This window comes from Procambarus clarkii, chromosome 11 (assembly GCF_040958095.1).
Source record: "Procambarus clarkii isolate CNS0578487 chromosome 11, FALCON_Pclarkii_2.0, whole genome shotgun sequence".
Taxonomy (NCBI): Eukaryota; Metazoa; Arthropoda; class Malacostraca; order Decapoda; family Cambaridae; genus Procambarus; species Procambarus clarkii.
Genome location: NC_091160.1, coordinates 31,492,753 through 31,515,794, shown reverse-complemented (window position 1 = coordinate 31,515,794; position 23,042 = coordinate 31,492,753). Strand labels below are relative to the sequence as shown.

At 52.0% G+C, this 23,042-nt stretch overlaps 2 protein-coding genes across 2 annotated transcripts in view; both read right to left on the bottom strand.

Moving 5' to 3' along the window:
- Positions 1-1,766, bottom strand: part of LOC123758374 (uncharacterized) — a 27,352-nt gene extending 25,586 nt beyond the window's left edge. Inside the window, exon 1 of the mRNA XM_045742699.2 lies at positions 1-1,766. This exon is cut by the window's left edge and continues 550 nt beyond it. Within this exon, the coding sequence (XP_045598655.1) occupies positions 1-872 (872 nt within the window). The 5' untranslated portion in view covers positions 873-1,766.
- The window catches only part of LOC123758373 (protein white), a 127,987-nt gene that overhangs the window by 91,063 nt on the left and 13,882 nt on the right, over positions 1-23,042 (bottom strand). The window lies entirely within an intron of this gene.

Below are 23,042 nucleotides of genomic sequence, written 5' to 3'. Positions count from 1 at the left end.
CGACCCCTCGACTTGACCTCTGATGAGCGACTGACGGCGGATCCTCGCCTTCTGGACGTTGTCTGCGAGGAATGACAGTCTGCAGAGCCTTGACCTCGCGACGTGATCTCTGCAGAGTGACTGATGCAGGAGATTCGATCCCCAGACTTGATCTCTGGAGACTGACTGACAGACGAGCTTCTACCTCTGGCTTCGACTTTTGGAGACTGGCTGCTAGTGGAACCTCGACCCTTAGACTTGACCCCCGAGGAGTGGCTGCCGGAGGAACTCCAATCTCTGTACTTGTCCTCGGAGGAACAGCTGACAGCTGAATCACGACCATTGGACTTGACGGCCCGGAAGCGTCTGACAACGGAACCATAACCGCTTGACCTGACCTCTGGGCGGCGAATGGAAGAAGAAGCGGGGCTGTGGTTCTGGGCCGACGGAGAAGTATCCACACCAGAGTCATCATGACTCACTGACTGACGAGTCGGTGACTGGTTGATGGTGATGTTACTCCCGCCAGGTTTGGCATGTATGGAGTGACCGGTGGCACTGGCACTGACACTCTGGCACTCAACACCCGCAGTGTGACCAGCCAGCTGCACTGCCAGCGGCGGCTTGTCAGCACCGTCGCCACTGGCCACCGTGCTGGCGGGAGAGACACTCGCGGTGACACAGTCCAGCTGAGAGTTACGAAACTGTTCTCTGTGGGCGGCACCGGCGCGGGCGGCCTTCAGGTGGGCGTCGTCGACGATAAGGTGCGTTTCGGGAAATACCAAGGGGTCACTCAGCTCCTGCAGGTGGGCGGTGGCAGGGCGGTCACTCAGCTGCTGAAGGCGGGCGGTGGCAGGACGGTCACTCAGCTCCTGAAGGTACTTGCGGTACATGTCCGGGTGGGCGCCCTCACTCCACCACTCCGCCCCACCACCCCGCCCACGTCCCGCCCACTTTCACCTCCATCGCTATGTCCGCCGGACCGGCCACACCGCACTGTCTTCCACTCTGGCACTCTTAAGACGGACGTGCTTCCTGTACATTATTTTCTCTCAGTTCACTCTGAGGCGGAGAGGGCCAGAGTGGTGGCCCGAGACCCACACGCATTCACTCAGTGGTGATGAGTTGTTGCCGGTGTCACTCGGGTGCTGCCACTGTCACTCGGGTGCTGCCACTGTCACTCGGGTGCTGCCACTGTCACTCGGATGCTGCCACTGTCACTCGGGTGCTGCCACTGTCACTCGGGTGCTGCCACTGTCACTCGGGTGCTGCCACCGTCACTCGGGTGCTTCCACTGTCACTCGGGTGCTGCCACCGTCACTCGGGTGCTGCCACCGTCACTCGGGTGCTGTCACCGTCACTCGGGTGCTGCCACCGTCACTCGGGTGCTGCCACCGTCACTCGGGTGCTGCCACCGTCACTCGGGTGCTGCCACCGTCACTCGGGTGCTGCCACCGTCACTCGGGTGCTGGCTGGCACTGCCACTCCTGAAGTGGCTCCAGCTACCACACACTCACCACCAGAGTGCTGCGGAATGTCGTAACCTTAAGAGTGCACACGCGGGTGAGGGAGGTGCACACGGGAGTACACACACTGCTGGGGCATGTGCACACACACACACACATGTGGGTGAGGAAGGCGGACACCGGAGCACACGAGAGCCTGGCGTTGCTCCGCCGGACTAACTCAGGTGAGGACCCTAGAGGGTGGCGGTGGCTGGCAGTCGGGTGTGGACGGGCCTCTGGTCGCTGCCTCACTGAACGCTCCCTAACTTTCAGTGTAGACCACCACACCCTCTCCCCTCTGGCCTCTCCCCTCCCTGGCCACTTCCCCTCAGGGGGTTACCCTTCCCCCCTCAGGGGTCACCCTTTCCCCCTCAGGGCTACCCCCTCCTTGTCCACCTGCTACTGGATAAACAATGCCTTGTCTCACTAACATAACAAAGAGTCACTCCCTGAGGCAATTCCCCTCCGGACGGCCGCTGCTTCTAGCATTTTCCACACCTGGCCAGCCTTCCCCTCGGCCACTACCCTTCCCCACCACTCCCCCCTCTCAACTGACAACTCCCCCCTCTCTCTCTCTCTCTCTCTCTCTCTCTCTCTCTCTCTCTCTCTCTCTCTCTCTCTCTCTCTCTCTCTCTCTCTCTCTCTCTCTCTCTCTCTCTCTCTCTCTCTCTCTCTCTCTCTCTCTCTCTCTCTCTCTCTCTCTCTCTCTCTCTCTCTCTCTCTCTCTCTCTCTCTCTCTCTCTCTCTCTCTCTCCCCAGGCCATTAGTCAGCATAGCCCCCCTGGCCTACCCGGGCCATTCTCCACCTATTAGCTACAATACTGTAGGTGGCCACCCCATTTCCTTCAACAAGTGGCCACTCCACACTGGCCGCTGGTGTAGGGGTCACCTGCGCCTCTAGGCCAGTAGGTCACACGTCTAGGGATACATTTTCTGTGGGGAGGGGACGAGATATCTTTTCTATGGGTGACGAGGTAACTTTACTCGGGAGTGTGAGATATCTATTCAGGGGGGGTTTTCTGCAATTAAGAACAGTCGGTACATATGTGGATATTTCAAACTATTATCGGGGCTCTTGGAGGCTCGAATCCTGGACCCCCATCCAACGCGTGTGACCCCGAAAGCGCCATATCGACCGAGCTATTGAGCAGCCTTAATAAGGAAAGTTTCCAGAAGCAGCATCATGCTGCCAAACTGGAATTTTGTTGTTGTTGTTGCTGTTATTTTCCACGGAAGTGTGGATGACAATTTATAAAAACATTACTTTGTGGCGTCAAACCTATATATAAATATATATATATATATATATATATATATATATATATATATATATATATATATATATATATATATATATATATATATATATATATGTCGTACCTAATAGCCAGAACGCACTTCTCAGCCTACTAATCAAGGCCCGATTTGCCTAATAAGCCAAGTTTTCATGAATTAATGATTTTTCGTCTACCTAACCTACCTAACCTAACCTAACCTAGCTTTTTTTGGCTACCTAACCTAACCTTACCTATAAATATTGGTAAGGTTAGGTTAGGTAGGGTTGGTTAGGTTCGGTCATATATCTACGTTAATTTTAACTCCAATAAAAAAAATTGACCTCATACATAGAGAAAAGGGTAGCTTTATCATTTCATAAGAAAAAAATTATAGTAAATATATTAATTCAGGAAAACTTGGCTTATTAGGCAAATCGGGCCTTGAATAGTAGGCTGAGAAGTGAGTTCTGGCTACTAGGTACGACATATATATATATATATATATATATATATATATATATATATATATATATATATATATATATATATATATATATGTCGTACCTAGTAGCCAGAACGCACTTCTCAGCCTACTATGCAAGGCCCGATTTGCCTAATAAGCCAAGTTTTCTTGAATTAATTGTTTTTCGACTACCTAACCTACCTAACCTAACCTAACCTAACTTTTTCGGCTACCTAACCTAACCTAACCTATAGAGATAGGTTAGGTTAGGTTAGGTAGGGTTGGTTAGGTTCAGTCATATATCTACGTTAATTTTAACTCCAATAACAAAAAATTGACCTCATACATAATGAAATGGGTAGCTTTATCATTTCATAAGAAAAAAATTAGAAAACATTTATTAATTCAGGAAAACTTGTCTTATTAGGCAAATCGGGCCTTGCATAGTAGGCCAAAAAGTGAGTTCTGGCTACTAGGTACGACATATATATATATATATATATATATATATATATATATATATATATATATATATATATATATATATATATATATATATATATATATATATTAACGTTTTCTTCTTCCCTGGCAAAGAAAATGGGATATTAGATCCATTTTTGCTGTTGGCCAACAAAATGCGCGCAATAATAATAATAATAATAATAATAATAATAATAATATTAATAATGATACTTCATTGTGTCAGGGGGACAGGAAGCCTGAGTGTATTCATGCACGTTTGGCTTTTATCGAGGTGCCCCCCCTCCCCCCCCAGGTCAAATTACTGACCCCCCCCAGGACACAACCCCCCTACAACAAGGTGACTATAACTCCTCAGTACCTGCTTCACTGCTAGGCGAACAGATGCATCAGATGAAAGGAAATGTGCACAACCATTTTTGTCGCGCCCAGGATTCGAACCCGGGATTCTTTATTGTGCGTCGAGAACGAACCCGACTGTGCTACCGGGACCCTTAACTAGCACACCATATATGTAACTAGCTCACCATATATGTTACTAGCTCACCATATATGTTACTAGCTCACCATATATGTAACTAGCTCACCATATATGTAACTAGCTCACCATATATGTAACTAGCACACCATATATGTAACTAGCTCACCATATATGTAACTAGCTCACCATATATGTTACTAGCTCACCATATATGTAACTAGCTCACCATATATGTAACTAGCTCACCATATATGTAACTAGCTCACCATATATGTAACTAGCTCACCATATATGTAACTAGTTCACCATATATGTAACTAGCTCACCATATATGTAACTAGCACACCATATATGTAACTAGCTCACCATATATGTAACTAGCTCACCATATATGTAACTAGCTCACCATATATGTAACTAGCTCACCATATATGTAACTAGCTCACCATATATGTAACTAGCTCACCATATATGTAACTAGCTCACGATATATGTAACTAGCTCACCATATATGTAACTAGCTCACCATATATGTAACTAGCTCACCATATATGTAACTAGCTCACCATATATGTAACTAGCTCACCATATATGTAACTAGCTCACGATATATGTAACTAGCTCACCATATATGTAACTAGCTCACCATATATGTAACTAGCTCACCATATATGTAACTAGCTCACCACATATGTAACTAGCTCACCATATATGTAACTAGCTCACCATATATGTAACTAGCTCACCATATATGTAACTTGCACACCATATATGTAACTAACTCACCATATATGTAACTAGCTCCCCATATATGTAACTAGCTCACCATATATGTAACTAGCTCACGATATATGTAACTAGCTCACCATATATGTAACTAGCTCACCATATATGTAACTAGCTCACGATATATGTAACTAGCTCACCATATATGTAACTAGCTCACCATATATGTAACTAGCTCACCATATATGTAACTAGCTCACCATATATGTAACTAGCTCACCATATATGTAACTAGCTCACCATATATGTAACTAGCTCACCATATATGTAACTTGCACACCATATATGTAACTAACTCACCATATATGTAACTAGCTCACCATATATGTAACTTGCACACCATATATGTAACTAACTCACCATATATGTAACTAGCTCACCATATATGTAACTAGCTCACGATATATGTAACTAGCTCACCATATATGTAACTAGCTCACCATATATGTAACTAGCTCACCATATATGTAACTAGCTCACGATATATGTAACTAGCTCACCATATATTTAACTAGCTCACCATATATGTAACTAGCTCACCATATATGTAACTAGCTCACCATATATGTAACTAGCTCACCATATATGTAACTAGCTCACCATATATGTAACTAGCTCACCATATATGTAACTTGCACACCATATATGTAACTAACTCACCATATATGTAACTAGCTCACCATATATGTAACTTGCACACCATATATGTAACTAACTCACCATATATGTAACTAGCTCACCATATATGTAACTAGCTCACGATATATGTAACTAGCTCACCATATATGTAACTAGCTCACCATATATGTAACTAGCTCACGATATATGTAACTAGCTCACCATATATGTAACTAGCTCACCATATATGTAACTAGCTCACCATATATGTAACTAGCTCACCATATATGTAACTAGCTCACCATATATGTAACTAGCTCACCATATATGTAACTAGCTCACCATATATGTAACTAGCTCACCATATATGTAACTAGCTCACCATATATGTAACTAGCTCACCATATATGTAACTAGCTCACCATATATTTAACTAGCTCACCATATATGTAACTTGCACACCATATATATAACTAACTCACCATATATGTAACTAGCTCACCATATATGTAACTTGCACACCATATATGTAACTAACTCACCATATATGTAACTAGCTCACCATATATGTAACTAGTTCACCATAAACCTCAAACATTTAACTATTAGGAGTATTGTGGGTCCTTGACCTGAAGCCATCATGTAAGTGGACCCCGCGGGCGCCGCCCACAGGATGGATATTGGCTCCATAATTAGACTAATTAAACAGAGTCCCCGATGGCAGCCTTGGCAAACCGACCCCCCTCTGCCTCTAGCAGTAGTACCAACCCTACCGTAATACTCGTTACCACATCCCACCTACCATGTTCATATTATCCCCCTCCACCCCTACCACCACTACCATACCCCCTCCCTCCTTCACCACAACCCTCCCCCCCCCCCACTCCACTCCCTCCTCAACCTGCCACTCGCGGGTATCGAGCGGGTGCTGGGGCAGCCGTGGAGGATCCGAGTAGCACTTACAGCTAAGGATGCCAGGGTGGCCATATAGTATGGTCCGCCCTGGCTGGTGCTGTGGTTATGGCTGGTGCTGTGGTTATGGCTGGTACTGTGGTTATGGCTGGTACTGTGGTTATGGCTGGTACTGTGGTTATGGCTGGTGCTGTGGTTATGGCTGGTACTGTGGTTATGGCTGGTGCTGTGGTTATGGCTGGTACTGTGGTTATGGCTGGTGCTGTGGTTATGGCTGGTGCTGTGGTTATGGCTGGTGCTGTGGTTATGGCTGGTACTGTGGTTATGGCTGGTACTGTGGTTATGGCTGGTACTGTGGTTATGGCTGGTACTGTGGTTATGGCTGGTACTGTGGTTATGGCTGGTACTATAGTTCAACCCGTTCTCGCAAATTCGTATAGTCAATATTGACTTATTAAATAAGTGCATAGGTGACATACTAAACATAATAGATACCCTTAAAAAGCTTCATAGAAAACACCGACCTTACCTAACCTTGTTAGTATGTTAAGATAAGCATCTTATAGCTTCGTAATTACAATTGTTACTTAACCTATTATAGGTTAAGTAACAATGGGCCGGACGGAATCTCACCATGGGTATTGAAAGAGTGTGCAGGAGCACTTTGCTTGCCACTCTCCATAGTGTAGGTCACTGGAAACGGGAGACCTACCAGAAATATGGAAGACTGCTAATGTAGTACCAATATACAAAAAGGGTGACAGACAAGAGGCACTGAACTACAGGCCAGTGTCCTTAACTTGTATACCATGCAAGGTGATGGAGAAGATTGTGAGAAAAAACCTAGTAACACATCTGGTGAGAAGAGACTTCGTGACAACCCATCAACATGGGTTCAGGGAGGGTAAATCTTGCCTGACAGGCTTGATAGAATTCTACGATCAGGTGACAAAGATTAAGCAAGAAAGAGAAGGATGGGCGGACTGCATTTTTTTGGACTGTCGGAAAGCCTTTGACACAGTACCCCATAAAAGGTTGATGTATATGCTGGAGAAACAAGCAGGAGTAACTGGTAGGGCGCTCCAGTGGATTAGGGAGTATCTAAGCAATAGGAAGCAGAGAGTTACAGTGAGGGGAGAGACCTCAGAATAGCGTGAAGTCACCAGTGGAGTCTCACAGGGCTCTGTACTTGGACCTATCCTGTTTCTGATATACGTAAATGATCTCCCAAAGGGTATAGACTCATTCCTCTCAATGTTTGCTGACGACGCCAAAATTATGAGAAGGATTAAGACAGAGGAGGACAGCTTGAGGCTTCAAGAAGTCCTGGACAAGCTGCAGGAATGGTCGAACAAATGGTTGTTAGAGTTTAACCCAAGCAAATGTAATGTAATGAAGATAGGGGTAGGAAGCAGGAGACCAGATACAAGGTATTATTTGGGAGATGAGATACTTCAAGAGTCAGAGAGAGAGAAAGACCTGGGGTTTGATATCACGCCAGACCTGTCCCCTGAAGCCCATATCAAGAGGATAACATCAGCAGCATATGCCAGGTTGGCTAACATAAGAATGGCCTTTAGAAACTTGTGTAAGGAATCTTTCAGAACATTATATACCACATATGTTAGACCAATCCTGGAGTATGCGGCTCCAGCATGGAGTCCATATCTAGTCAAGCATAAGACTAAACTGGAAAAGGTTCAAAGGTTTGCCACCAGACTAGTACCCGAGCTGAGAGGTATGAGCTACGTGGAGAGACTACGGGAATTAAACCTCACTTCGTTGGAAGACAGAAGAGTTAGGGGGGACATGATCACCACATTCAAGATTCTGAAGGGAATTGATAGGGTAGATAAAGGCAGTCTTTTTAACACAAGAGGCACACGCACAAGGGGACACAGGTGGAAACTGAGTGCCCAAATGAGCCACAGAGATATTAGAAAGAACTTTTTTAGTGTCAGAGTGGTTGACAAATGGAATGCATTAGGCAGTGATGTGGTGGAGGCTGACTCCATACACAGTTTCAAGTGTAGATATGATAGAGCCCAATAGGCTCAGGAACCTGTACACCTGTTGATTGACGGTTGAGAGGCGGGACCAAAGAGCCAGAACTCAACCCCCGCAAGCACAACCAGGTGAACACACTAACCAGTCCCCTGCCAGGGCTGCAAATGAACATTCTTAAACATTTCGTATAATTGGAACAGGTGAGGGTTGGTGAACATGTTATGATCTCGTGGCGCCACGACTGTAGGCACCAGCGACACGCACGTGACCCCAGCCGTGACCCCAGTGGTGACCCCAGCGGTGACCCCAGCGGTGACCCCAGCGGTGACCCCAGCGGTGACCCTAGTGGTGACCCCAGCGGTGACTAGCGGTGACCCCAGCGGTGCAACAGGTACCCCAGCGGTGACCCCAGCGATGACTCTAGCGGTGCAACAGTAACCCCAGTGGTGTAACAGTGACCCCAGCGGTGACCCCAGCGGTGACTCCAGCGGTGACCCCAGCGGTGACCCCAGCGGTGACCCCAGCGGTGACCCCAGCGGTGACTCTAGCGGTGCAGCAGTAACCCCAGCGGTGTAACAGTGACCCCAGAGGTGACCCCAGCGGTGACTCCAGCGGTGACCCCAGAGGTGACCCCAGCGGTGACCCCAGCGGTGACCCTAGCGGTGACCCTAGCGGTGACTCTAGCGGTGCAACAGTAACCCCAGCGGTGTAACAGTGACCCCAGCAGTGACTCCAGCGGTGACTCCAGCGGTGACCCCAGCGGTGACTCTAGCGGTGCAACAGTAACCCCAGCGGTGCAAGAGTGACCCCAGCGGTGACCCCAGTGGTGACCCCAGCGGTGCAACAGTATCCCAAGCCACCCCCACCCTCGCCCTAGCCACCACCACCCTCACCCTAGCCACCACCACCCTCACCCCCACCTCACCCTAGCCACCACCACCCTCACCCTAGCCACCACCACCCTCACCCCCACCCTCACCCTAGCCACCACCACCCTCACCCTAGCCACCACCACCCTCACCCCCACCCTCACCCTAGCCACCACCACCCTCACCCTAGCCACCACCACCCTCACCCCCACCCTCACCCTAGCCACCACCACCTTCACCCTAGCCACCACCACCCTCACCCTAGCCACCACCACCCTCACCCCCACCCTCAACCTAGCCACCACCACCTTCACCCTAGCCACCACCACCCTCACCCCCACCCTCAACCTAGCCACCACCACCTTCACCCTAGCCACCACCACCTTCACCCTAGCCACCACCACCCTCACCCCACCCTCAACCTAGCCACCACTACCTTCACCCTAGCCACCACCACCTTCACCCTAGCCACCACCACCCTCACCCCCACCCTCACCCCCACCCTCAACCTAGCCACCACCACCTTCACCCTAGCCACCACCACCCTCACCCCCACCCTCAACCTAGCCACCACCACCTTCACCCTAGCCACCACCACCTTCACCCCCACCCTCAACCTAGCCACCACCACCTTCACCCTAGCCACCACCACCCTCACCCCCACCCTCAACCTAGCCACCACCACCTTCACCCTAGCCACCACCACCCTCACCCCCACCCTCAATCTAGCCACCACCACCTTCACCCTAGCCACCACCACCCTCACCCCCACCCTCAACCTAGCCACCACCACCTTCACCCTAGCCACCACCACCCTCACCCCCACCCTCAACCTAGCCACCACCACCTTCACCCTAGCCACCACCACCCTCACCCCCACCCTCAACCTAGCCACCACCACCTTCACCCTAGCCACCACCACCCTCACCCCCACCCTCAACCTAGCCACCACCACCTTCACCCTAGCCACCACCACCCTCACCCCCACCCTCAACCTAGCCACCACCACCTTCACCCTAGCCACCACCACCTTCACCCTAGCCACCACCACCCACACCCCCACCCTCAACCTAGCCACCACCACCTTCACCCTAGCCACCACCACCCTCACCCCCACCCTCACCCAAGCCACCCCCACCCTCAACCTAGCCACCACCATCTTCACCCTAGCCACCACCACCCTCACCCCCACCCTCACCCAAGCCACCCCCACCCTCAACCTAGCCACCACCACCCTCACCCCCACCCTCACCCAAGCCACCCCCACCCTCAACCTAGCCACCACCACCCTCACCCCCACCCTCACCCAAGCCACCCCCACCCTCAACCTAGCCACCACCACCTTCACCCTAGCCACCACCACCCTCACCCTAGCCACCACCACCCTCACCCTAGCCACCACCACCCTCACCCCCACCCTCACCCAAGCCACCCCCACCCTCAACCTAGCCACCACCACCCTCACCCCCACCCTCACCCAAGCCACCCCCACCCTCAACCTAGCCACCACCACCCTCACCCCCACCCTCACCCAAGCCACCCCCACCCTCACCCTAGCCACCACCACCCTCACCCTAGCCACCACCACCTTCACCCTAGCCACCACCACCTTCACCCTAGCCACCACCACCTTCACCCTAGCCACCACCACCTTCACCCTAGCCACCACCACCCTCACCCTAGCCACCACCACCCTCACCCTAGCCACCCCCACCCTCACCCTAGCCACCATCACCCTCACCCTAGCCACCACCACCTTCACCCTAGCCACCACCACCTTCACCCTAGCCACCACCACCCTCACCCTAGCCACCACCACCCTCACCCTAGCCACCACTACCCTCACCCTAGCCACCACCACCTTCACCCTAGCCACCACCACCTTCACCCTAGCCACCACCACCCTCACCCTAGCCACCACCACCCTCACCCTAGCCACCACCACCCTCACCCTAGCCACCACCACCCTCACCCTAGCCACCACCACCTTCACCCTAGCCACCACCACCTTCACCCTAGCCACCACCACCCTCACCCTAGCCACCACCACCCTCAACCTAGCCACCACCACCCTCACCCTAGCCACCACCACCCTCACCCTAGCCACCCTCACTAACTTCTTCAGTAATGTCCTTCCAAAAAGCCATTTACCATAATTACCTGATAATGCCACTAACTCCGCCAGGAGCCAGGTACACTGAGGCAGGTACACTGAGGCAGGTACACTGAGGCAGGTACACTGAGGCAGGTACACTGAGGCAGGTACACTGAGGCAGCTACACTGAGGCAGCTACACTGAGGCAGCTACACTGAGACAGGTACACTGAGGCAGCTACACTGAGGCAGCTACACTGAGACAGGTACACTGAGGCAGGTACACTGAGGCAGGTACACTGAGGCAGGTACACTGAGGCAGGTACACTGAGGCAGGTACACTGAGGCAGCTACACTGAGACAGGTACACTGAGGCAGGTACACTGAGACAGGTACACTGAGGCAGGTACACTGAGGCAGGTACACTGAGGCAGCTACACTGAGACAGGTACACTGAGACAGGTACACTGAGGCAGCTACACTGAGGCAGCTACACTGAGGCAGGTACACAGAGAACTCTAGCTCTGTGCCCCGCCTGCTAGCCGGACTGTACCTGTCATAGTTTCACTCTTGTGAGTGAAAGTATGACGGAACAGTGAAGTGAGACGCGACACATGATAGTCATAGTATATAATACTTACTGGAACATATCCACAAGAGTTATGATGAACTAACTTCAGTGATAATATGAGAACATTGATCATTTGGGAATCAGATATCACAGGTCAATATGTCAGGAGTCATTTCATTAAACAACCGGTGACTGGAGAGACAGGGGTCCAAGAACTAAAACTCGATCCTGCAGGTACCAATAGGTGAGTAGACACATGCACACAGAAATATGTGACTCTTGCTAGTAAGGAACAAGGACTCTCACTGGTAATACTCACAGTCACGCCATCAGTCCGGTGTGTGGGGGTGCAGGTGTGTGTGTGGGGGGGGCGGGGGAGGTTCCTGGTGTGTGGGGGGGGAGGGGGAGGTTCCTGGTGTGTGGGGGGGGGGAGGGGGAGGTTCCTGGTGTGTGGGGGGGGGGGGGAGGGGGAGGTTCCTGGTGTGTGGGGGGGGGGGAGGGGGAGGTTCCTGGTGTGTGGGGGGGGGGGGGAGGGGAAATGGTCTCAGGTGTGTTAAGGAAGGGACACTGACATGTGCACGACGGAAGTATTTGAGATTTTCAGGTATAAATGAAGAAAGGAGTCTCCGCCAAGCAGGTCTGCTTGGGCCACTTGGACTAACCCGCCATATTGTACCTGCAATGAGAAAGAAAATAGCCAGTTGTAACTCACAGTTAACAGTAACATATGAACCAACTCTTCTTCACGTGACATTTTACAGATTAACCTCCCAGCCTCGTGTAAGGTTGAGAGTGAACACTCCCAGAGATGCACTCTAGTGTCTGCTGGAGAACACCGCCTCACTCAACACCTTAGCACAACACAACTTCAAGTTACTTATACCACATAATAATATTTTGTTCGCCTAAGACTTATTCTTTAAGAATAAGTAAGGCTACAACTTAAAGTTTGTAAATATATGATATTCCGAGTCATAAACGGAATTGGATGAAACAGAGAATATATGTTGAATCATAGTTGGAATCAGAATACATAAAATTAAGTCAAGTAAAAAACTTCTGTAAAACTTTTCCCCGTTCCCAGTCTGTGTTAAGGAAGACGGAATTTTATTTTGTACTCTTGATTTGACACTTTTTGTAGTTAATAGAAACTGTTCTCTCGGTAATGGTGATAGAGATCATGATGGTGATGGTGTCGGCAATGATCTTGTATCTACCCACACCCCACCGGGTCTCACCCACAGGTCAAAGTTCAACAACCATTCCACTCATTTCTCTGACCCACAACTACACCTGACATATATTTTAAACAAATGTCCAGCAATAGTTTTCTCAGGAAAACAGCACTCTCCTTCCCCTATTATCACACCGATATAATTCCATTTAATTCCGGGAGTGGATGTATTACCAGCGGGTCATCCAGGGCGCTCACTGAGAGCAGTGGATGATGGCCCAGCGAGCCACGGGCCGTGTGTGTGGTGAGGCCCAGTACCTCACCACACACACGGACTCATTACTGCTCGTGCCTACACCAGGTGGCAGGAGGAGACACAAGACAGCCTCAGGACGCTAAATACTGTAACACCAGGCCGTCCTCACCCACCACAAGAGCCAACAAGTGATTTGATCCACAACGTAAGACTGAACAAGGTGTTCAGTAGATATTGCCTGTGGTTGATAGATACTGTCTGTGGTTGATAGATACTGTCTGGGGTTGATAGATACTGTCTGTGGTTGATAGATACTGTCTGTGGTTGATAGATACTGTCTGGGGTTGATAGATACTGTCTGGGGTTGATAGATACTGTCTGGGGTTGATAGATATTGTCTGTGGTTGATAGATGCTGCTTGTCCCAGGACAAACAACCACCGTCCCAGGACACACAACCACCGTCCCAGGACACACAACCACCGTCCCAGGACACACAACCACCGTCCCAGGACACACAACCACCGTCCCAGGACAAACAACCACCGTCCCAGGACACACAACCACCATCCCAGGACACACAACCACCGTCCCAGGACACACAACCACCGTCCCAGGACACACAACCACCGTCCCAGGACACACAACCACCGTCCCAGGACACACAACCACCGTCCCAGGACACACAACCACCGTCCCAGGACACACAACCACCGTCTCAGGACACACAACCACCGTCCCAGGACAAACAACCACCGTCCCAGGACACACAACCACCGTCCCAGGACACACAACCACCGTCCCAGGACAAACAACCACCGTCCCAGGACACACAACCACCGTCCCAAGACACACAACCACCGTCCCAGGACACACACAACAACCGTCCCAGGACACACAACCACCGTCCCAGGACACACAACCACCGTCCCAGGACACACACAACCACCGTCCCAGGACACACAACCACCGTCCCAGGACACACAACCACCGTCCCAGGACACACACAACCACCGTCCCAGGACAAACAATCACCGTCCCAGGACACACAACCACCGTCCCAGGACACACAACCACCGTCCCAGGACACACACAATCACCGTCCCAGGACACACAACCACCGTCCCAGGACACAACCACCGTCCCAGGACACACACAATCACCGTCCCAGGACACACAACCACCGTCCCAGGACACACACAACCACCGTCTCAGGACACACAACCACCGTCCCAGAACACACAACCACCGTCCCAGGACACACAACCACCGTCCCAGGACACACAACCACCGTCCCAGGACACACAACCACCGTCCCAGGACACACACAATCACCGTCCCAGGACACACAACCACCGTCCCAGGACACACAACCACCGTCCCAGGACACACACAACCACCGTCCCAGGACACACAACCACCGTCCCAGGACACACACAACCACCGTCTCAGGACACACAACCACCGTCCCAGGACACACAATCACCGTCCCAGGACACACAACCACCGTCCCAGGACACACAACCACCGTCCCAGGACAAACAATCACCGTCCCAGGACACACAACCACCGTCCCAGGACACACAACCACCGTCCCAGGACACACACAATAACCGTCCCAGGACACACAACCACCGTCCCAGGACACACACAACCACCGTCCCAGGACACACAACCACCGTCCCAGGACACACAACCACCGTCCCAGGACACACAACCACCGTCCCAGGACACACAACCACCGTCCCAGGACACACAACCACCGTCCCAGGACACACACAATCACCGTCCCAGGACACACAACCACCGTCCCAGGACACACAACCACCGTCCCAGGACACACAACCACCGTCCCAGGACAAACAACCACCGTCACAGGACACACAACCACCGTCCCAGGACACACAGAATCACCGTCCCAGGACACACAACCACCGTCCCAGGACACACAACCACCGTCTCAGGGCACACACAATCACCGTCCCAGGACACACAACCACCGTCCCAGGACACACAACCACCGTCCCAGGACACACAACCACCGTCCCAGGACACACACAATCACCGTCCCAGGACACACAACCACCGTCCCAGGACACACAACCACCGTCCCAGGACACACAACCACCGTCCCAGGACACACAACCACCGTCCCAGGACACACAACCACCGTCCCAGGACACACAACCACCGTCCCAGGACACACAACCACCGTCCCAGGACACACACAATCACCGTCCCAGGACACACACAACCACCGTCCCAGGACACACAACCACCGTCCCAGGACACACACAACCACCGTCTCAGGACACACAACCACCGTCCCAGGACACACAATCACCGTCCCAGGACACACAACCACCGTCCCAGGACACACAACCACCGTCCCAGGACAAACAATCACCGTCCCAGGACACACAACCACCGTCCCAGGACACACAACCACCGTCCCAGGACACACACAATAACCGTCCCAGGACACACAACCACCGTCCCAGGACACACACAACCACCGTCCCAGGACACACAACCACCGTCCCAGGACACACAACCACCTGTCCCAGGACACACAACCACCGTCCCAGGACACACAACCACCGTCCCAGGACACACAACCACCGTCCCAGGACACACACAATCACCGTCCCAGGACACACAACCACCGTCCCAGGACACACAACCACCGTCCCAGGACACACAACCACCGTCCCAGGACAAACAACCACCGTCACAGGACACACAACCACCGTCCCAGGACACACAGAATCACCGTCCCAGGACACACAACCACCGTCCCAGGACACACAACCACCGTCCCAGGACAAACAACCACCGTCCCAGGACACACAACCACCGTCCCAGGACACACAACCACCGTCCCAGGACACACAACCACCGTCCCAGGACACACAACCACCGTCCCAAGGACACACAACCACCGTCCCAGGACACACACAACCACCGTCCCAGGACACACAACCACCGTCCCAGGACACACAACCACCGTCCCAGGACACACACAACCACCGTCCCAGGACACACAACCACCGTCCCAGGACACACAACCACCGTCCCAGGACACACACAACCACCGTCCCAGGACAAACAATCACCGTCCCAGGACACACAACCACCGTCCCAGGACACACAACCACCGTCCCAGGACACACACAATCACCGTCCCAGGACACACAACCACCGTCCCAGGACACAACCACCGTCCCAGGACACACACAATCACCGTCCCAGGACACACAACCACCGTCCCAGGACACACACAACCACCGTCTCAGGACACACAACCACCGTCCCAGACACACAACCACCGTCCCAGGACACACAACCACCGTCCCAGGACACACAACCACCGTCCCAGGACACACAACCACCGTCCCAGGACACACACAATCACCGTCCCAGGACACACAACCACCGTCCCAGGACACACAACCACCGTCCCAGGACACACACAACCACCGTCCCAGGACACACAACCACCGTCCCAGGACACACACAACCACCGTCTCAGGACACACAACCACCGTCCCAGGACACACAATCACCGTCCCAGGACACACAACCACCGTCCCAGGACACACAACCACCGTCCCAGGACAAACAATCACCGTCCCAGGACACACAACCACCGTCCCAGGACACACAACCACCGTCCCAGGACACACACAATAACCGTCCCAGGACACACAACCACCGTCCCAGGACACACACAACCACCGTCCCAGGACACACAACCACCGTCCCAGGACACACAACCACCGTCCCAGGACACACAACCACCGTCCCAGGACACACAACCACCGTCCCAGGACACACAACCACCGTCCCAGGACACACACAATCACCGTCCCAGGACACACAACCACCGTCCCAGGACACACAACCACCGTCCCAGGACACACAACCACCGTCCCAGGACAAACAACCACCGTCACAGGACACACAACCACCGTCCCAGGACACACAGAATCACCGTCCCAGGACACACAACCACCGTCCCAGGACACACAACCACCGTCTCAGGGCACACACAATCACCGTCCCAGGACACACAACCACCGTCCCAGGACACACAACCACCGTCCCAGGACACACAACCACCGTCCCAGGACACACACAATCACCGTCCCAGGACACACAACCACCGTCCCAGGACACACAACCACCGTCCCAGGACACACAACCACCGTCCCAGGACACACAACCACCGTCCCAGGACACACAACCACCGTCCCAGGACACACAACCACCGTCCCAGGACACACACAATCACCGTCCCAGGACACACACAACCACCGTCCCAGGACACACAACCACCGTCCCAGGACACACACAACCACCGTCTCAGGACACACAACCACCGTCCCAGGACACACAATCACCGTCCCAGGACACACAACCACCGTCCCAGGACACACAACCACCGTCCCAGGACAAACAATCACCGTCCCAGGACACACAACCACCGTCCCAGGACACACAACCACCGTCCCAGGACACACACAATAACCGTCCCAGGACACACAACCACCGTCCCAGGACACACACAACCACCGTCCCAGGACACACAACCACCGTCCCAGGACACACAACCACTGTCCCAGGACACACAACCACCGTCCCAGGACACACAACCACCGTCCCAGGACACACAACCACCGTCCCAGGACACACACAATCACCGTCCCAGGACACACAACCACCGTCCCAGGACACACAACCACCGTCCCAGGACACACAACCACCGTCCCAGGACAAACAACCACCGTCACAGGACACACAACCACCGTCCCAGGACACACAGAATCACCGTCCCAGGACACACAACCACCGTCCCAGGACACACAACCACCGTCCCAGGACACACAACCACCGTCCCAGGGCACACACAATCACCGTCCCAGGACACACATCCACCGTCCCAGGACACACAACCACCGTCCCAGGACACACAACCACCGTCCCAGGACACACACAATCACCGTCCCAGGACACACAACCACCGTCCCAGGACACACAACCACCGTCCCAGGACACACAACCACCGTCCCAGGACACACAACCACCGTCCCAGGACACACAACCACCGTCCCAGGACACACAACCACCGTCCCAGGACACACAACCACCGTCCCAGGACACACACAATCACCGTCCCAGGACACACACAACCACCGTCCCAGGACACACAACCACCGTCCCAGGACACACAACCACCGTCCCAGGACACACAACCACCGTCCCAGGACACACAACCACCGTCCCAGGACACACAACCACCGTCCCAGGACACACACCCACTGTCCTAGGACACACAACCACCGTCCCAGGACACACAACCACCGTCCCAGGACACACAACCACCGTCCCTGGACACACAACCACCGTCCCAGGACACACAACCACCGTCCCAGGACACACAACCACCGTCCCAGGACACACAACCACCGTCCCAGGACACAACCACCGTCCCAGGACACACAACCACCGTCCCAGGACACACAACCACCGTCCCAGGACACACAACCACCGTCCCAGGACACACAACCACCGTCCCAGGACACACAACCACCGTCCCAGGACACACACAATCACCGTCCCAGGACACACACAACCACCGTCCCAGGACACACAACCACCGTCCCAGGACACACAACCACCGTCCCAGGACACACAACCACCGTCCCAGGACACACAACCACCGTCCCAGGACACACAACCACCGTCCCAGGACACACAACCACCGTCCCAGGACACACAACCACCGTCCCAGGACACACAACCACCGTCCCAGGACACACACCCACTGTCCTAGGACACACAATCACCGTCCCAGGACAAACAACCACCAATAAGCCTTCAAGAATCATTAACTATAGTTAACGACTGCTAACTACCCTCCCAACGAAGGTCGTTAACGCCAAGACGTTTTCCCTAATGACAAGGAGCGCGGCTGGTCGTTATCCCGGGCGGGAATGATGGAAGATTACATACGCTGCCCCGGAGCACCTATTACAGCGGTCACTTAGGGGAAAGTTGTTGTTATTGTGGTTGTGGGGAGGTGGTTATACTGCCTTGTTTGGTTGTGAGTGGTTCCTGGCGCTCAGTGCTGCCCTGGGGCTCAGTGCTTACCTGGCGCTCAGTGTTCCTGGGGCTCAGTGTTCCCCGGGGCTCAGTGTTCCCCGACACTCAGTGTTCCCCGACACTGAGGGAGCAACACAGCAACACGTCAGTGCGACATACCAGTGTCAGCTCGCTCATGACGTCACACGAATTCCCAGAGGTGATATTTATGACGTCACTAAACTCCCACAACGGCAGACCTTCTGACGTCACGATATTACCAGATAATGATAATATTAATAATAATAATAATAATAATAATAATAATAATAATAATAATAATAATAATAATAATTTTATTTACAAGTAGGTACAAGAGTTAGTGATAAATAAGATTGGTATTTTTGACATTCTATTCAAGCCACTAAGAGGCCGAGCGACGCTGGCAGCTGGTAACACTGGTTGTGTTCTCATACTCCAGTAAGGCTCGGCATGTCTTAGGCCTAACACATGTCTCGGGACGTTCCTTACAGGTGTGTTCAGGGAGGTGTTTGTCCAACACCTGGGCACAAGCACCTGTACCCTGGCTCCTGGGATGACTGAGATTGTCAGGTGATCCTCTCCCTTCAGCTCCTCCAATGAGGATACGGTAGATAAACCCTTGGATGAGACTGTTTAATTACCTACAACCTTAACTGAGGTGCGCGGTCTGCGCCCCCTCTCAGGCCTCCAGCAAGCCTGACCGGTACACTGCGCACGACGGCTGGCAGCACACAGCGTCGTACACCACCGCTCTTCAACAAAGGAAAATTCTCTCCTCACGCATATTACGTTTCACTTATTACGAAATCGACCACTCCGTAATAGTTACCAATTAAAGCACCGTAATATTGACGTTTTCTATGCATCGGCCTCGATTAGGTTCAGGTAACTTAATTGAGATAATAAAATATATCTCAAAATGATAGAGCAGCGTAGGCTATTTCTGCCCTCCATGTGTAGGTCAGGCTGCTTGAGTTTGTAAGCTTCTGGCAAGGCTAAACAGTTGCATTTTCTACAGAGTGAGATATTGAAACAACGGGCTGCTATATTAATAAGTTTAAAACTACACACCTCCTCCCTTTTTTCCAAATAACTTCCCAGGAGCTTCCTCCCTCAAGGACAACAGTTGAAATATAAGATTGCCATAAATGATGTTCCCTTTGCCCGAAACGTGTAGCAATGTCTGTGTTCATATCATCCAAACACGAAACATCTTCAATGTTCGTACCATCGGAGGCACACATCTCTCTCAGTATTCGTACCATCGGAGGCACACAACACACTCAGTGTTCGTACCATCGGAGGCACACAACACACTCAGTGTTCGTACCATCGGAGGCACACAACACACTCAGTGTTCGTACCATCGGAGGCACACAACACACTCAGTGTTCGTACCATCGGAGGCACACAACACACTCAGTGTTCGTACCATCGGAGGCACACAATACTCTCAGTGTTCGTACCATCGGAGGCACACAATACTCTCAGTGTTCGTACCATCGGAGGCACACAACACTCTCAGTGTTCGTACCATCGGAGGCACACAACACTCTCAGTGTTCGTGCCATCGGAGGTTCTCAACACTCACAGTGTTCGTACCATCAGACACATGCGAACTGATGGAGTCATCACGGCACCAGGACCAAGACAGACCCTTCCACACTTCAAGCATCGTGTCTAACAATGGGTTATACCAGAAAATGTTATAAGATATTTCTCAGTAATAAAATAAATACGTCAAAAGTATATAAAATAATTTGCAGGTGAAGGCAAGATCTGCATTGCAAAAAAAAAACTTGCAATTATAACATCCAAGAACTCCAAAACTTCATTTTAACTGTAGAAAGTTATGCGCAAAGAAAGATACTAATTTTAAGAATGATGATAATATTCATGTTGGCGTGAAGAAATCAAATGGTTTCAAAATATAATATAAACGTTTTATTTAAAGTAAGTTGAAGTAGTACACAGGTGTAGACACGTGTATATAATGAGAAATGTTGTTATTGGTGGCACTCAGAGGTAATTGTACACTGACAGCTGACACGTACACAAACAAACACACTTTCAGGCACCTGACAGGACCCTGGTACTCAAGAATCTGGGTCAAGGTGTACTGTACTCTAGCACGTAGCGAGGTCACCCTCCTCTGTCTCAACCTCCTCCTTCTGTCTGTCCTCCTTCTCCTGTCTCTCATTCTCCGAAACACTTAAACACCTAACACTCTGAACCCCACACCCTACAACCCCCACACCCAACAACCCCACACACCCAACAACCCCCACACACCCAACAACCCCCACACACCCAACAACCCCACACACCCAACAACCCCACACACCCAACAACCCCCACACCCAACAACCCCCACACACCCAACAACCCCCACACACCCAACAACCCCACACACCCAACAACCCCCCACACCCAACAACCCCACACACCCAACAACCCCCACACCCAACAACCCCCACACACCCAACAACCCCCACACCCAACAACCCCACACACCCAACAACCCCACACACCCAACAACCCCCACACACCCAACAACCCCCACACACCCTACAACCCCCACACACCCAACAACCCCCACACACCCAACAACCCCCACACACCCAACAACCCCCACACACCCAACAACCCCCACACACCCAACAACCCCCACACACCCAACAACCCCCACACACCCAACAACCCCCACACACCCTACAACCCCCACACACCCAACAACCCCCCCACACCCTACAACCCCCACACACCCAACAACCCCCACACACCCAACAACCCCCACACACCCTACAACCCCCACACACCCAACAACCCCCCCACACCCTACAACCCCCACACACCCAACAACCCCCACACACCCTACAACCCCCACACACCCAACAACCCCCACACACCCTACAACCCCCACACCCAACAGGCCGGGACGGAACAGTTAACAGTTAATGAGCCGGAAGAGTGAGTGGGGCGCCAAGCATTAAGTACTGGACTGGAGGTTGCAACTTGGACATTACTGTGCAACAGCGATTATCCTCATTATGTGTAACATGTCTGCACGACATGTTCCCTTGTAACACCTTGTTCCTCTAACACCAGCTGCCACCTGGTGTGGTGTGTGTGGGGGGGGGTGGAGTGTCTGTGTGTGCTTACAGGGTCGTGCTAGCCTCTTGGCCCCCGCCTTCTGAACGTTCTTAGATTAATGCAATGACTCATTTCTCACGCTTTTATCATATTTACATTTGCAATTTTAAATCGAGTTATCTCAACAACTTCTACGTCAACCATGTTCCTTTTTTACCAGTTCTAACACGGAATATGTTCTGACGTCTCTGTGACTCATTTGTTTCTCTTTTTACATTTATGATCCCTCTTTCTGCTGTTGCTTGTGTTGAACGATGCTGCCTTTTCTACATTGTCGATTTCCCTAACT